The sequence below is a fragment of the Ursus maritimus genome, unplaced genomic scaffold (assembly GCF_017311325.1).
Source record: "Ursus maritimus isolate PB19 unplaced genomic scaffold, ASM1731132v1 scaffold_37, whole genome shotgun sequence".
In the NCBI taxonomy this organism is placed as follows: Eukaryota; Metazoa; Chordata; class Mammalia; order Carnivora; family Ursidae; genus Ursus; species Ursus maritimus.
In genome coordinates this window covers 174,107-192,416 of record NW_024426341.1, presented here as the reverse complement: position 1 = coordinate 192,416, position 18,310 = coordinate 174,107, and the positions used below count along the sequence as shown (strand labels likewise).

The 18,310-nt window shown below is 39.4% G+C and overlaps 2 protein-coding genes across 2 annotated transcripts; both read right to left on the bottom strand.

Moving 5' to 3' along the window:
- Positions 1-1,270: 1,270 nt before the first annotated feature.
- LOC103681608 (olfactory receptor 7A17-like) lies at positions 1,271-2,134 on the bottom strand. The gene is made up of 2 exons (XM_040620918.1): positions 1,763-2,134; positions 1,271-1,477 (listed from the first exon to the last, which is right to left on the bottom strand). The coding sequence occupies exons 1-2, from the start codon at positions 2,108-2,110 to the stop codon at positions 1,271-1,273; spliced, it is 555 nt and encodes a 184-aa protein (XP_040476852.1). The 5' UTR covers positions 2,111-2,134.
- Positions 2,135-12,129: 9,995 nt separating this feature from the next.
- Positions 12,130-13,692, bottom strand: LOC103681609 (olfactory receptor-like protein OLF4). The gene has a single exon (XM_008711182.2). The coding sequence runs from the start codon at positions 13,096-13,098 to the stop codon at positions 12,130-12,132; it is 969 nt and encodes a 322-aa protein (XP_008709404.1). The 5' UTR covers positions 13,099-13,692.
- Between the last annotated feature and the right edge of the window lie 4,618 nt (positions 13,693-18,310).

Sequence of the window (18,310 nt, the reverse complement as noted above, 5' to 3'; positions counted from 1 at the left end):
TATTGTTCAACATAGTCCTAGAAGTCCTAGCAACAGCAATCATACAACAGAAAGAAATAAAAAGTATTTAAATTAGCAAAGAAGTGAAACTCTCTCTTCGCCGATTTATGCGGAAAACCCAAAAGACTCCACCCCCAAACTATGAGAACTCATACAGTAATTCAGTAATGTGGCAGGATACAAAATCAATGCACAGAAATCTGTTGCATTTCTATACACTAACAATGAGACTGAAGAAAGAGAAATCAGGGAATTGATTGCATTTACAATAGCACCAGAACATAAGGTGTTATATGCAAGTAATGAATCATGGAACTTTACATCAAAAACTAGGGATGTACTGTATGGAGATTAACATACTATAATAAAAATTATTATTAAAAAAAGAACATAATTTAATAAAACCCTAAACATGCCACCAGTCTTTCATCTTAATGAATACACCTTACAAATTGACCTGATATTCCATCATTCAATGAATAGACGAAGTGCCTGAGAGGGAAATATTTTGCAAAGCAATAAATATATAACTTAATATTTTGTTTCATCATCCTTAGGCCAAATTTGGGCATATTATGTCAATATTTTCCCCCCTTATTTGTCTTTCTGTATAGATTCCACTTGGAGGCATGTATTTTATTATCATTTTTTTTTTTTTGCCAGTGGGAGGCATGATGGACACAAGCTGTGTAACAACAGGATCCTAATGTGTAGAAAACTCTGCATGATCAACTAAAACCATCAGTATGCTGAAGTCTGCATTCCCAGGAAGAGCAGTGAAGGTAGTGAGATACAAAGGAATGATGTTCACCAGAGTGAAGCACATGGTCTCAGATTTTTCTCTGTTATAAACTTACATAAACATCTGTGGTGGCCAAAAGTAGATTTTCCATAGGAGTAGTATTCAGTCAATCAAAAGAAAAAATACTCCCTATGACATATTTTATTTGAGAAGAAATTATTCTTATCAAATTCATGTAGTCCTTTGAATAAGTGAAAATGTCCAAATATTTCACATCCAAAGTCAGGAATGATATTGAGACATAAGAAAATGACAAAGGGAAAATATCTTGGATATCAGAGTTAACACAGAGCTTAATAAAATGAGTTACATATTTTGTATGAGACATCAAAATAAAAAACATAGAAATAGCAGGAAATAAATTAAGGAAACAAGTTCTACTTCCACACTCTGCATAAAAATTCTCAACTTCTGACTCAAAGGTTTTGGACCATGCAGTCAAGGGCAGTTCTTCAGCCCCAGGATGATTCACCCTTTTAGAGCTGCCATCCCAGAGAATCTCATCAGAGCCCTCTTTATTTCTTTGTTCCTAAGGCTGTAGATGAAGGGGTTCAGCATAGGTGTGACAACTGTATACATCACCGAGGCCACTGCACTTGAATGGGAGCTCTGGGTAGCAGCAGAGCTAAGGTACACTCCTAGGCTCGTACAATAAAATAAGGAGACAACCGACAAGTGTGAGGTACAGGTGGAAAATGCTTTATACTTGCCCTGAGCTGATGAGATCCCAAGGATGGAGGAAACTATTTTAGCATAAGAGTAAAGGACCCCAGACAGGGGAGCACCACCCAACAACACAGCTGCAAAATACATCACCATGTTATTAAGAAAAGTATCAGAACAGGCAAGTTGGATCATCTGATTGAGTTCACAGAAAAAGTGGGGGATTTCCACCTCTGTACAGAAGGACAGCTGCAGCATCATTAAGCTTTCTAACAAGGAATGAAGGAGACTTATGATCCAGGTCACTAGAACTAGCAGTCCACAGAGCTGGGGGTTCATGATGACTGTGTAGTGCAGGGGGTGACAGATGGCCAGGAAGCGGTCATAGGCCATCACAGTCAGGAGATAGACATCTAGTCCTGAAAAGAGTATGAAAAAATACATCTGGCTGAGGCACCCTTCGTAAGTGATGACTTTGCTCTGCGTCTGGATGTTCCACAGCATCTTAGGGATGGTGGTGGAGATGAAACAGATGTCTGCAAAGGACAGGTTGGCAAGGAAGAAGTACATGGGGGTGTGGAGGTGGGAGTCAGAGCTGACGGCCAGGATGAGGAGCAGGTTTCCAAGCACAGTGATCAGGTACATGGAGAGGAAAAGCCCAAATAGGAGGGGCTGCAGTTCTGGGTCCTCTGAAAATCCCAGAAGAAGAAACTTTGAAATTCCTGTATTGTTTCTTGTTTCCATTGGTGGAGGTGACTACCACTACAGGGGGGAATAAGATGATTAATTTCGACAGAAATGGGCATTTCTCACATTGTGGAATGCTACAATGTATATTTTCCAGTCAGGAAATTAATTTCAATATTTTGTGAACGGATCTGGGCTTCTTGAGAGGATCCCCAGTTCCTCTCTGATTGGGAATTTTCATCCAAACATAAGATGTTCCCCAACAGGTCAAGGATTATACAGTTTTAATAAGAAATTATTTCATGCATTTGAGGAAATCTAGTGTCAACCATGTTTCAGAAATTTCTAGTCATAACGTAGAAGGTGCTGAAAAACAATAGTCCCTAAAATTCAATGATGGTGATAGGATAGAAGCAAATGTAAAGACTAAATAATCGTGAGATGGAGATAGATGTCATGGAAAAAAAAAAAACAGAAGCATGTTAAAGGAGACAGTAGGGGGGTGGGGTGTTATGTTGGGTGTTCAGTCAAGACTGGCTAAGAAGGTGACATTTGAACAGGGAACTCATGGAAGAGAGGGTGGAAGACAGGAGGTTTTCCCGTCAGAGTGAATAGTCAGTGCAAAGGACCCAAGGACCTGTTTCTGTTCAGAAAATCAAGGCTCAGGAGGAAGCCAGTGTGGTGAGCGGATTGGTCATAAGAGAGTGACGACAGGTGGTGGCAGTGAATTTTGTAGAACCATGTGGCCTCATAGCTGCTTAAAGTTTAAGACACGGAGACTTCCTCGTCCACACTATGTACCTCTTGCACTTTATGAATCTGTCAATTGAACATCCCTCCTTAGTATCATCTGTTGACTTAGTTCGGCTTGTGTATTATAAGGGTAAACTTGTAATAGAGGAGCCTAGGTATCCCTGCTCTGAGGAATGCTCTCACTCTTCATGGTCCCCCCACACACATGCACACATGTGCACACACACACACATGCACACTGCCACATACACAGAAAACAGCACACCATGTCCACCCAGTGTGTGTTATTCTATGTCTTTCTTGCCCCACCCCCCACCTGCCCTAATACACTGCTTAGGATATGAATGCCTACACATTATATTACCTTTCCTATGAGGAATGTAGAAATAGTACCCAGAAATTCCTATTTCTAGCCTCTCAGGGTCAAATAATCTTTGGGCTCCATTTGGGAATGGACACTTTTTGACCTGTGTGTAAAGAATCATAAATAATTGTGTTCAATAAAGAGAGAGAGAGAGATGGAGGGAGGGAGAAATGAGATGGACATAAAGAGTAAAATGATCTAATGAGCTCAGTTGTCCTGAGAGACTGTAAGGAAGGAAATCTTCCTTGGTGCTGGTGGCATCCAGTCCTGGTTACATCCCATTTATATCTAGCAAAATTAATAAAAGAGCAAAAATAAATTGTCCAAAAAACAACAGTAGTGACATCTTTATTTTGAAACACCTTAAAGACTGAACATCACAAGAGAAAAATGAGTAAAGAGAATAAACCAACACTTCAAAGATTAGGCATTTTTATTACCAGATTGCAAAAAGCAGAAGACTTGTTTTTCCTGTGCCTTTTTCCATATCTATTTGACCCACTGGTCTTCATTTAGTCCAATAGAGAATGAGGTGGGTCCCTTTATCACTTTTCTTATGTGACATCTTTTTGTGTTTGTTTGTCATTCTTAGGCTTTGGGTTTTAGTCACTTTCTTGACAAGAGCCAGGAGCACAACTGCTCACAGTTCTGTTCCTTGTCCACCATGCAAAGGCCTCCCCAGACTCTGTAAAATCTTAGACACCCCGTGGCAGTCTATTCTGTTACTCTGAATACTCTTCATGTGACTTATCTGAGGACCTTATCTTGGACTCACATTATCTCACTGCTCTCTTGTCTGTCACTCTGACATAAGGACCAAAGGTGCAGGGACTTCACCTGAGCTGCTCATCTTTTTCTTTATGGGTGTGGCTGTATATGCACTTATATAGGAATGAATTCAAGAAAATTAGACATTATGAAATGCATAGAATGACAGAGGAGATAAAAACAGTTTTAAAGAGAGAAGTTTCGGTACAACTATATTCAATAAAATTGAAGGCAGTTTAGAGAACTAACTGAAACAGGATCTACAGGAGCAGTAATTCCACAAAATCAACATGCATGAATAAGAAAATTCCCCGAGACCTTATATACAAGAGTATAACACATAAAGTTCTTAGACACTCATGTCTATGTATCTTTATATATGTATTTATAGAATAAATTTGTCTACCCTTAGGTACAGGATTCATTTTAGCAATCTTCAATATAATAAACATGCTTTCCTATTTAAAAAAAAAGAAATTTTGGGCACAGAACAGTTGCTTTTTTAGCTGTGTTGAATGAATCAGGAATTAGGTCTCATTATATATGGACTCAAACAGAAAAGAATTTAAAAATGTCTTTTAATGTGGGGAGAAGCAGTATCTAAAGTTTTAGTTCCAAGTCACATAAAGAGATATGGAACAGGTATGCTTATGGAAGGTAAAGGTGATTCTTGGTCAAACATAAAAATAATGCTTTCCAAGTGATGGCATTTCTATTTTAGAAACAGATCCAATAATAAAAGGCCACAAGGAATGATAAGGACTACAGAGACATGAACACTATTTGGAAATATGTATGAAAGGTGATTTGTGAGCAATAAGTATGCAAAACTACATAGACTTTCATTTTTTTCAGAGACTTTTCCAAACAAAATTTATACACTCTCACACATGCTAAAAAATACGTCTACATATACATAAAAAAGCAAAATAGCAAGTAGCTAAATTGGTGAAATAAACAGCAATGCTTTGCTGAAAGATTGCAAAGAAAAAAAAACATATATAAAATGGATTATTCAGCCATCAGAAAGAACGATTACCCAACATTTGCAGCAACATGGACAGGACTGGAGGAGATTATGCTGAGTGAAATAAGGCAAGCAGAGAAAGACAATTATCATACAGTTTCACTCATTTATGGAACATAAGAAATAGCAGGAAGATTGGCAGGAGAAGGAAGGGAAGAATGAAGGGGGGGTTAAAAAGAAGGGGGAATGAACCATGAGAGACTATGGACTCTGGGAAACAAACTGAGGGCTTCAGAGGGAAGGGGGGTGGGAGAATGGGATAGGCTGGTGATGGGTGTTAAGGAGGGCATGTAATCCATGGTGCACTGGGTGTTACATGCAAACAATGAATCATGGAACATTACATCAAAAGCTAATGATGTACTGTATGGTGACTAACATAACATAATAAAAATTATTGTTAAAACAAACAAACAAACAAACAAACAAGCAAAACCAGGAATAAAACCACTCCGACCCCACTATGCAAACACCAAGGACTCCCACAGCCAATTTTCAACAGAGAAAGTGGGTGGCGAGCTAAGCCAGACCATGATCAGGCTCACAGGTACTGAGGTAATTATAAAGGAAGCTCATTAGCATATCTTTTTTCACACAATCCATGTAAAAAATTTCATTTGAATACTGAAGAGAGAGGAGGTATGTGATATGTAGGTTTCATGTACTCCTCTTGCAGGGATGCACCGGGGAGAATTATTTTGTCTGGATTTTACTCCACAGTATGGAAATGTAGTCTAATATGTCCCATCTTAAACATAAAAAGACAGGTCCTCACTTCACTGTATATCCCTCAAAAGCTAATACTTGACATTTCTACTCTGGTTAATTGCAAAGATCCTTGGTCTCATGTTCTACTTTTATGCTTCCCATGTCCCCTTTAATTGGGTTTCCATTGTTACAGTTTAGTTGTTAACACTGAACCTTGCATTTATGAGTACAATATTCACTTCTACATTTAGAATCATAAATACGTAAATGATAAAACATAAATTTCTTAATGAAGCCAGCAAACAGCCACAGCAAACTCTCAGCTCTGGATTGGGCTGGACTGGCCCTCTGGTGACCTCAGGTAAATGCTCTTGACTTTCATTCTCTTGATCTTCTCCTGCAGTCCCTACTGGGCAGTAAAACTCATCTAGATGGCGTCTCTGGGAGGAAGGTCTCTACTTGGAAATCAAAGTACCTGTCTGGTTGGTAGATGATGGAAGATGAAGCTCTGTGTCCAGCCAAGAGAGCAGGAATGGGTCAGACTCCAGTGCCCCATCCAGACTCAGGACTGCACAAGAGATGATCAGGTCTTGTCCAGTCCGAGGTTGCCTGTGCTGTGGGGCTGTAACAGAAGAGTATTTACAGCTGGTTCGTTCTGCTCATTAGGATCATTTCCCTCCTGTTCCTCCCACCTGTAGGCACATGCTTTCCCTGTGGGACACTTGTGTGGACAGAAAGGACATTTTCCCTCTTGAATTTCTGTTACTAGGAGACAAGTGATAACCCAGTAGTCAGTTTTTCTTACCCCTTTTCTATATCTTCTTCTGCCTTTCAGAGATTTCACCTCGCAGCCCCTTATCTCACTCTTGAGTGAATGTTTTTTCTGTTTAAGACTGAGGAATCAATCCTGACTAGGTCCCTTGGGTCCTTCAAAGCATTGACTTGTGGATGATACCCCTGATATCTCTAGAAGTTACTTTTCCTTTTTTCAACAAAAATGAAAAGTTCGTTCTTTTAATGTAAAACAGTGGGCCCTGCACTCCTTGGCTTCATGACAGTTTTGCCAAAACAGTTAGGAATCTCACACTTCTATCACAAGTTCAGGAATATGACCTAAAATGTCACTATAAATATTTGTTAAATGTAAGAGATATGATTAGTTTTTATGCACTATGATTGAAGGTTAGCACCTTATACGAATTGCCTGATTTAATTTTTCAAGAAGTCCAAGAATGGAGGAAGCACTGCTGTGAACTCCATTCCCTATGGAGAAATGGGGACTTGAAGAATTTAGTGAGCTTCTCAAAATTATCATTGCAGAAGGGGATGAGTGTTGATTGCATTCTCTCATGTTGCTACCAGTTTTCAAGCTTTCTGCCAGTGCTCAGAACCAGAGGTGGTTCTTTTCCCCTGGGCACATCTGGCAATGTTTGAGTAATGCTGCTAAACACCTCCACTGAGCAGGACAGCTCCCAACACAGATAATGACCCTCCCTCAAAGGTCATATTGAGAGTGTGAGAAAATGTACTCTAGACCAGCACTTCTCCAACTTCAAAGTGCATGTGAATCACCTAGGATTCTAGCTCAAATGCAGATTCTGCTTTTGAAGATGCTGGTGGGCCCAGGAGTTCAGCATTTCTAACAAGCTCCTGAGTGATGTCGGTGCTGCAGGTTGTGGTCTGTGGACCACTCTTTGAGTAGCAAGACTGTCATTCTGCTATCAAGTAAGGTACAGGTGGTTTTAGGTTTTCTTCACACACACACACACACACACACACACACACACACACACACACACACACACACACACAAAGGTCACATTTGCGTAACATTTTGAATGACTAGTGTATAGAGACATTCTAAGGGCTGTGATAAATTCTGTGCCTGTTTCTTTTATATAAGGACCCTTGAGTGGCACAAAAAAATACTTTTGGAAAAGACTTTCTAGTAGGCAGAATAAGAGCCTCTTCATGTCGTTCACATGATAATACATAGAAAATTTGACTACATTATTTTTTATAGGAAGAGGGAGATTAAGGTAGCAAATAGAATAAGGCTGCTAATCAGCTAATGTTAAACTAAGATTGGCCAAGATTATGCAAGTGGAACTAACATAATCACCATCATCCTCTGAATGTGGGAGAGAAGGGCAGAATAGTTGGATCAGAGAGATGTGAAGATACCAAGTCTCTGGCTTTCAAGATGGAGAAAGGACAATGAGCCAAAGAATGATTGTTGTCACTAGAAACTGCAATAAGAAAGAAAACATTTTCTCCTGGAGCATCCAGAAGCAACCAGGTGCTGTAGACATCTTGATTTTAGCCCACTGAGACTTATTTCAGGCTTCTGACCTCTTAAACAGTAAGAGCCTAAATTTGTTTCTTTCAAGCCTCTCGTGAGGTAATTTGTTAATGCAGAATTAGGAGTGTAATAGAGACATCTATCCAATATAATTGTTTTGGAGGAAAATGAATTTGATTTCTCAATTCATTTCTTTCCTCTTGGGCAAAGGCATTTTGTGTTGAAATGTCTCCTTAACTGGAAAAAAAAAAAGTCAATTCGAAGCTTCTGCTCAGTTGCTGAAATGGAATGGGGAAAGTGAATTCTCCATTGCTAAAATGTAAATGTGACTTACTTACTTATTTACTTATGTAATTAAATGTTTGTTTGTTTATTTATTTACTTAGGAAAGAAAGAGAGTGCACTCATTAGTGAGCCAGGGGAAAGGCAGAGGGAGAGGGAGAGAGAATCCTTAAGCAGACTCACCACTGAGCATGGAGCTGACATGGTGCTTGAATCCATGCCCTGAGTTCATGCTAGGACAAAATCAAGGGTCGGATCCTTAACTGACTGAGCTAACCAAGTGCCCCTTTTATTTATTTTTAAAGTAAATTGAATCATGAGAGACTATGGACTCTGGGAAACAAACTGAGGGCTTCAGAGGGGAAGAGGATGGGGGAATGGGATAGGCTGGTGATGGGTATTAAGGAGGGCACATATTGCATGGTGCACTGGGTGTTATACGCAAACAATGAATCATGGAACACTACATCAAAAACTAAAGATATACTGTTTGGTGACTAACATAACACAATAAAAAATTATTATTAAAAAAATAAGGTAATGTGTACACCCAATGAAGGGCTTGAACTCATGGCCCGAAGATCAAGAGTTGCCTGCTCTAGCTGTCTGGCTGTCTGGCTGGCTCCTTGGTGGAGTGGGTGACTTTTGATCTCAGGATTGGGGGTTTCAGCCCCACACTGTTGTAGAGATCCCTTAAGAATAAAATATTAAAAGAAAAAAAGAAGAGTTGCTTGATCCACTGACCAAGCCAGCCAGATAACCTGTGACTTTAGATTTAAATATAAATTCTCTTTCTTTATTTTTTAATTTTTTAAAAGATTTTATTTATTTATTTGACACAGAGAGAGTACAAGCAGGGGGAGCAGCAGGCAGAGGGAAAGGGAGGAGCAGACTCCCCGCTGAGCAGGGAGCCCAATGGGGCTTGATCCCAGGACCCTGGGATCATGACATGAACCAAAGGCAGATGCTTAACCATCTGAGCCACCCAGGTGTCGCTAAATTCTCTTTTTTAAAATATAAATTCTGACTTCGTGCCCTTTGTTTTGAGATTTAAAAAGGGAATTCATAACTAAATTTATGTTTGCCCATCCCACTTTAAGTCTTTGAGTCTAAATATCTATATTCTTTTAATTTCATGCTATTTCAAACATTAATTCTTTTATTTGTATCCTCTCCAAATTTCTTTCAGATTTCCTTTCGACATAAGAGATGGGATTATTGAGTCTGCATTGTACATGCATGTGTAAGAATCTATTTGTAGGAAGTAATGCACACATACATACATGTTCATATACTAAGGAGTACTGCAAAGACTTCTTGGACTCACCAACTATTTCCAACACTGTATTTATTTCTAACAACATCCACCAGCATTAGAGATAAGGAGACAGAAGTTTCAGATTGATTACATTTTTTAACAATTATATAACAAATATTTAAACCTTTTGTGCACTTTTTTGATTATATATAAATGGACTCATGCAGTATGTACTCTTAATTTTTGCATGATTACTTTAATACAGAATATTGCACATTTTATATCTGTTGAGTTTCTTGTATGTCATTTATTTTACTTTTTAAAGATTTTATTTATTTATTTGACACACAGAGAGACAGCCAGCTAGAGAGGGAACACAGCAGGGGGAGTGGGAGAGGAAGAAGCAGGCTCCCAGTGGAGGAGCCTGATGAAGGGTTCGATCCCAGAATGCTGGGATCAGGTGCTGAGCTGAAGGCAGACGCTTAACGACTGAGCCACCCAAGTGCCCCTACTCTTGAACATTCTTTGTCCCACAAAGAAATTCCCCACATTTCATCTTTCCTCACAACATTCCATGAAGTTATTTTTATGACTCCACATTGTGTTCAGAAGGAAATGAAGGCTGGAGGGATTACACCCTAACAATTGCATAACAAATCAATTAGAACTTATTGTGCACCTTCTGGCATTCTATGGAAATGGAATCATATCTTCATGATTTAATGACTTTTTCAATTCTTAAAGTTGTACACTTCAAATGTGTACAGTTTATCACATGTAATAATGCTCCAATAAGTTAATTAGAATTTAAAAATTCTAGTGGTGCATGACTCAGAGTCAGATCTGGAGCCCAGGTAGCTGAGTCACACCTATTGGGGTGGGAGAGCTCTCGCCCAACGGTGAAGAAGCAAAGGTTCACAGGTGGATATTAAAATAGTGGAATTAAATTAATAAAATTCACATTTGATAAACTCATTTATTTTGTAACTAGAAGATTACCTACATATAAAAAAGGAATAAAATGACATAAATTGTTTTAAGACAGAAGAGCTCTACAGTCACACACCTCATGGATCAGCTTTAGTAACACACTGTAGAGATTCCCACTTGACCTAGGACTCATGAGGAGCCCTGCAGAGAGCATAACAACTCCCTGCCCTAAACTCCCCTTCAATAATAAAGACATTATACTAAGCCATTTTATTTTAGGGTACTTTGTATGTAGCAATGGCTAACTGATATAATAATCAAGTTAGGCAGAACTTACAACATTTGTAATAATCTGATTTTTTTCTAGGGGTTTATTCTGATAATTTAAGGTAGCGTTCATGATTACTGTGTTCTTCAAGTTTATTTCACGTAACTGTGTTACAATGGAGTCATCTCCATTGAGGCCCCTTTGAGGTAACATGGAAAGGTCAGAAGGACATGCATGTGTGCCCACAACTTGTGACTCTGAATCACACCTGGACAGGAGCCCAGGCTTGCTGGTGAGTCATCCTGTGGTTATGAGGATCATATATAATGGATGATACTGATATTGTTCATCTGCTGCCTCTTTAAAGGTTATGGCAGAATTTCACATACTGGGAGATATTTCATTTAACAAAACAGAAGGAATCATATTTGCATGTAACACTGGAAATTTTCAACCAGAAAATAATGTAATAAAACCCCAAAAATGCCACCAGTCTTTCATCTTAATGAATACACCTTACAAATGGACCTGATATTCCATGATTCAATGAGTAGATGAAGTGCCTGAGGGAGGAATATTTTGCATCGCAATAGATGTATGATCTCATATTTTGCTTCAACATCCTTAGGCCAAGTTTGAACTAGGGCCATATTATGTCAATCTACTTTTTTCCATATTTCTCTTTGTATGTAAATTCCACTGGAGGCATGTATTTTATTATCATATTTTTGCCAGTGACTATGGGAGGCATGGTGGACACAAGCTGTGAAACAACAGGATCCTAATGTGTAGAAAAATCCTCATGGTCAGCTATAACCACCAGTACATCAAAGTCTGCATTCTCAGGAAGAGCAGTGAAGGTAGTGAGATACAAAGGAATGATGTTCACAATGATTAAGCAAGGTCTTTCAGACTTTTCCCTGTTATAAACTTACATAAATAGCTGTGGCGGCCAAGAGTAGATTTTTCACAGGAGTAGTATTCAGTCAATTAAAAGAAAAAATAGTCACTGTGATATATTTTATTTGAGAAGAAATTATTCTTAACACATTCATATAGTCCTTTGAATAAGTGAGAATGTCCGCATATTTCACACCCATGTTTAGGAACGACATGAAGACAGTAGGAAAATGACAAAGGGAAAATCTCTTGGATATCAGAGATATCACAAAGCTTAATAAGATAAGTTATGTGTATTGTATAAGACATTCAAATAAAAAGCAGAAATTACAGGAAATAAATTAAGGAAGCAAGCTCTACTTCTACACTCTGCATAAAAAATCACAACTTGAGACTCAAAGGTATTGGGACCTGAAATCACGGGCACTTCTTCAGCCTCAGCACAATTGTCCCTTTTAGAACTGTCATCCCAGAGAATCTCATCAGAGCCCCCTTTATGTCTTTGTTCCTCAGGCTGTAGATGAAGGGGTTCAGCATGGGGGTGACAACTGTATACATCACCGAGGCCACTGCACTTGAGTAGGAGCTCTGGGTAACAGCAGAGCTAAGGTACACTCCTAGGCCCGTACAATAAAATAAGGAGACAACGGAGAGGTGAGATGCACAGGTGGAAAATGCTTTGTTCTTGCCCTGAGCTGATGAGATCCCAAGGATGGAGGAAACTATCTTAGAGTAGGAGTAAATGACCCCATACAGGGGAGCACCACCCAGCAACACAGCTGCAAAATACATCACCATGTTATTAAGAAAAGTATCGGAACAGGCAAGTTGGATCATCTGATTGAGTTCACAGAAAAAGTGGGGGATTTGCATCTCTGTACAGAAGGACAGCCGCAGCACCATTAAGCTTTCTAACAAGGAGTGCAGGAGACTTATGATCCAGGTCACTAGAACCAGCAGTCCACACAGCCGGGGGTTCATGATGACCATGTAGTGCAAGGGGTGACAGATGGCCACAAACCGGTCATAGGCCATCACAGTCAGGAGAAAGACATCTAATCCTGAAAAGAGTAGGAAAAAATACATCTGGCTGAGGCAGCCTTTGTAAGTGATGTCTTGGCTCTGAGTCTGGATGTTCAGTAGCATCTTGGGGATGGTGGTGGAGGTGAAACAGATGTCTACAAAGGACAGGTTGGCCAGGAAGAAGTACATGGGGGTGTGGAGGTGAGAGTCAGAGCTGACGGCCAGGATGAGGAGCAGGTTTCCAAACACAGTGATCAGGTACATGGAGAGGAAAAGCCCAAATAGGAGGGGCTGCAGTTCTGGGTCCTCTGAAAATCCCAGAAGAAGAAATTTTGAAATTCCTGTATTGTTTCTTGTGTCCATTGGTGGAGGTGACTACCACTACAGGGGGGAATAACATGATTAATTTTGACAGAAATGGGCATTGTTCACATTGTTGAATGCTACAATGTATATTTTCCAGTCAGGAAATTAATTTCAATATTTTGTGAGTGGATCTGGGCCCTTTAGGAGGATCCCCAGTTCCTCTCTGATTAGGAATTTCCATCACAGCATAAGATGTTCCCCAACAGGTCAGATATTAAACAGTTTTAATAAGAAATTATTTCATGCATTTGAGGACATCTAGAATGTCAACCATGTTTCAGAAATTTCTAGTCATAAAGTAGAGAGTGCTGAAAAGCAATAGTCCCTATAATTCAATGATGGTGATAGGATAGAAGCATATATAAAGATTAAATAATCATGAAATGAGGACAGATGATATGAACCTATCAGAAGCAGGTTAAGGGAGAGAATGTGTCAGGTGTTATATTGGGTGTTCAGTCAAGGTTGGCTAAGAAGGTGACATTTGAACAAACACCTCATGGAAGAGAGTGTACATGATGGGAGGTCTACCTGTTAGAGGGAACAACTGGCAAAAGGTCTTGAGGAAGTGCTTCTGTCAGAAAATCAAGGGTCAGAAGGGAGCCAGTGTGTTGAGGGGAATGGACAAGAGAGAGATAGAGAGAGATGAGAGGTGGTGGCAGTGAATTTCATAGAATCAAGTGGCCTCATAGCTGCTTAAATGTCAAGACACAGGGACTTCCTCATCCACACTATGTACGTCTTGCACTTTATGATCTGGTTGCAATAGCGTCCTGTCCATTGACACCCCCCCCCAGTATCATCTGTTGACTGAGTTTAGCTTGTGTATTATAAGGGTCACCTTGGAATAGAGGAATCCATGTATCCCTGCTCTGAGGACTGCACTCACTCATCAAGGTGTTCTTGCACACATGCGAACGCACACATACACATGCACACATACACACAATACCATATACACACAACACAGTACACTATTTCCTCCTGGTGTGTGTTACTCTATGTCTTTTCACCTTCCACCCCACGCTTGCTCCAATGCACTGTTTAGGATACGAACGCATACTCATCATATTGCCTTTCCCATAAGAACTGTAGAAATAGTACCCAGAAATTCCTATTCATAGTCTCCCAGGGTCAAATTGTCTTGAGGCTCCATTTTGAAATGGATACATTTTGTTCTGTGTCTAATGAAACATAAATAATTGTGTTCAATAAACAGAGAGAGAGATGGAGGGAGGGAGAAATGAGATGGATATAAAGAGTAAAATGATCTAATGAGCTCAGTTGTCCTGAGAGAGACTGTAAGGAAGGAAAGCTTCCTTGGTGCTGGTGGCATCCAGTTCTGGTTACATCCCATTTATATCTAGCTAAGTAAGTAAAAGAGTAAAAGTAAATTGACCAAAAGAAAATGGGAGTGACATCTTTGTGGTGAAACACCTTAAAGATTGAACATCACAAGAAAAAAATGAGTAGAGAATAATCAACACTCCACAAAATTAGGCGTTTTTATTACCAGATAGCAAAAAGCAGAAGACTTGTTTTTCCTGTACCTTTTCCATATTTATTTGACTGACTGGTTTTTGTTTAGTCCAATAGAGAATGAGGGGAGTCCATTTATCACTTTTCTTATGTGACATCTTTTTGTGCTTATTTGTCATTCTTAGGCTTTGGGTTTTAGTCACTTTCTTGACAAGAGTCAGGAGCACAACTGCTCACAGTTCTATTCCCTGTCCCGCATGCAAAGACCTCCCCAGACTTTGTAAAATCCTAGACACCCCATGGCAATCTATCCTCTAACTCTGGGTACTCTTTATGTGACTTATCTGAGGACATTATCTCATACTCACATTTATCTCATTGTGCTCTTGTCTGTCACTCCAACATAAGGACCAAAGGTGCAGGGACTTCACCTGAGCTGCTCATCTTTTTCTTTATGGGTGTGGATGTATATTCACTTATATCGGAACAAATTCAAGAAAATGAGACATTATGAAATACAAAGAATGACAGAGGAGCTATAGCAAGGTTAAAGAAAGCAGTTTCAGTACAACCATATTCAATAAAATTGAAGGGAGTTTAAAGAACTAACTGAAACACGAACTGTAGGAGCAGTAATTCCACAAAATCAACACGGATTAATAATAAAATTCTACCAAGAACTTAAATAAAGGGTATAATACATAATGTATTATTATAAAAATTATAAATTTTTGGCACACAGTAGATGCTCTTTTCATTGTATTGAATGAATCTGGAATTAGGTCCCATTATAATGGACTCAGGAATAAAGAATTTGAAAATGTCTTTTAGTGTGGAGAGAAGCGTATCTAAAGTTTTAGTTTCATCTCACATAAGGAGACATGGGACAAGTGTGCTTATGGAAGGTAATTGTGATTCGTGGTCAAACATAACAAGAAGAATCTCTTCCAAGTGATGACATTTCTATTTTAGAAATAGATCCAATAGGAATAATAGGGAATATAGAGACATGAGAACCACTTGGAAATATGTATAAAGGGTGATTTATGAGCAGTAAGTATGCAGAAGAATATTCACTTTCATTTTTTGGAAGGCAGGTATTCACAACTGAAGAATATTAAGGTGAGAGATCAATTCTTTCAGAAAAAAAAACCTAGAAAAAGCAGTGGGAGGAATATTTTATGACTAACTCACAGACTTTACTACACAAAATTTATACACTCTCACACATTCTAAATAAATACATCTACACATACATAAAAAAGAAAAATGGCAAGTAGCAAAACTGGCAAAATAACAATTATTTGCTGAAAGATTGGAAAAAAAAAACACAACAGGAATATGTGGTCCATATATACAATGGAATATGACTCAGCCATCAGAAAGGATGAATACCCACCATTTGCATCGACATGGATGGAACTGGAGGGCATTATGCTAAGTGAAATAAGTCGAGCAGAGAAAGACAAGTATTGTATGGTTTCACTCATACGTGGAACATAAGGAATAGCACAGAGGACCACACAGGAAGGGAGGGAAAACTGAATGGGAAGAAATCAGAGGCGGAGACAAACCATGACAGACTCTGGACTCTGGAAAACAAACTGAGGGTTATAGAAGGGAGGCGGGTGGAGGGATAGGGTAACCACTGTTGGTTATTAAGGAGGACACATGTGTTGATGAGCACTGGGTGTTGTACGCAACTAATGAATCATTGAACAATCAATGAATCATTGAACATGAATCAAACATAATAAGAAAAGAATTGAAAAAAATAACTGATGATGTACTATCCCTTGGCTAATTGAATTTAAATTAAAAAAAATAGTGGCAAAGTGAACCTCCTTGGCATATCCCTTAATGCATATTAGGTACATTTTTTTCCCATGTGAATACAAATGGGAAACATGATACTGTGTAATCTGTGTCTCAAAAACAGCTGTCACAAAGTAGTATTACCCTCCTTGGGCCTGGATCCTTCTAATAAATACAGAACAAGCTAAGTATACCCCATCTGAAACAGTTTTTAAAAATGTTCTTGCTCCCTTCTTACACCTCCAAGCCTAATACTCTGTTTTCCTACTCCCTCAGCTGCAAAAACGTATTGAATATGTTCTAATTTCACTGGAAGCACTTTATGCTCCCTAGTCCTTCCTCTGTCTCACCCAACTGGATTTTCATTCCACAATGTATTGTAAACATGATCTGTGTAATGCTGAGTCCCACGAACACTTCTTTTTAAAATATATTCAGTAGGGCACCTGGGTGGCTCAGTCGGTTAAGCGCCTGCCTTCAGCTTAGGTCATGATCACAGAGTCCTGGGATTGAGTCCCACATTGGGCTCCCTGCTCAGTGAGTAATCTGCTTCTCCCTCTCCCCCTCCATCAAGCTCTCTCTCTCTCTCTCTCTCTCTCAAACAATTAAAGAAATCCTTCAAAAAATAAAATATGTTAAATAAATTATTTTTAAACCTAGTAGTCAACCCAGCAAACAAACATGTAAAACCTTGGCTCTGGGATAGCCTGCCTGGGCTCTCAGGTGACCTCAGGTAAAGGTTCTCAGGTTCCACTCTCTCTGATACTTTCCTGAAATACCTGCTGAGCTCTCAGACTCACCTGGGTGGGGTCTGTAAGATGAAAGCGTCCATATGGAGGTCCAAATTCATCCCTGGATTGTTGATGCCAGAAACCAAAGCTCCGTTTCCAGACAGGACAGCAGGAAGCAGTGAAGCATGGGTCCCCAGCCAGATTTGGGAACCCAAAAGCAGCAACCATGTCCTGTTCTGCACAAGGATGCACCATGGTAAGGGACTGCAGTGGAGAAGATATTTACAGCTCCCTGTGTCTGGTCATAAAGTGCTGTTTCTATTGTTACTCCGACCTCTGAGTGTATTATTTCCCTGTGGACCACTGGTCTGGACAGGAAGGAATTTTTTTTCCTGCCAATTCTCTGTTCCCAGGAGAACAGATTAGAAATCAGGTGAATCTAGTTTTTATTACTTCTTATCCATGATCTTGCCTGCCTTCCAGAACTCTAACCTCTTTGTACCTTATCTCAATTTTGAGTTCATGTTTTCTCTGAATCTAAGACTGAGGAACCTCCTTAAACAGGTCTCATGGACCTCCAAAGCATTGTCTTATGGCACAGAAAGTCTCCTGATATCTCTAGAAAATTGCTATTCCCCTCTTCAACAAGAGAGAGGGGTGTGTTAATTTGCTATAAACATATGGATATTGTGCCCTTGTCTTCATGATGCTTTTGACTAATCAATCATGTGATTCATGCTGATGACACAAATTCAGAACTGCCATTTAGTGCTCTATTTTAAAAAGTTTATTAATTATAAGATATTGGATCGTTTTATACATTGTAGACTGAGCTAGGATCCTAAACAGATTATTTTATTTCGTTTTTATAAGAGTCCACTCTGTAAGGTTTGTGCTGTAATGAACCTTAATCCACATTTGTAAAAGTGAGTTTCAGAAGTGTGAAATGATCTCCCCAGAGTTATGATCTGAGGGAAGGATGGGCTTTGACTTAAACTCGATCATGATATTTCCAGTTCTCATGCTCCAGATCATTGATTCTCAACCAGGGCGATTTTGCCTCCAGACAGCACTTGAAAAGATGTGGAGAAATCTTTGGTTGTCATAACTAGGGAGGTGTTGCTGGCACCTACTAGATTGAGCCCAGGGATGCTGCCCCATAAACCACAATGCACAGGATGATC

Bases quoted from the DNA above. Each gene is read 5' to 3' on its own strand.
- LOC103681609 (XM_008711182.2), bottom strand. From the start codon at position 13,098: ATGGACACAAGAAACAATACAGGAATTTCAAAATTTCTTCTTCTGGGA.
- LOC103681608 (XM_040620918.1), bottom strand. From the start codon at position 2,110: ATGTACCTGATCACTGTGCTTGGAAACCTGCTCCTCATCCTGGCCGTC. The intron at 1,478-1,762 runs ATCATAAGTCTC...TGTACCTCACAC, and splicing joins TGCTAGTTCTAGTGACCTGG to TTGTCGGTTGTCTCCTTATT.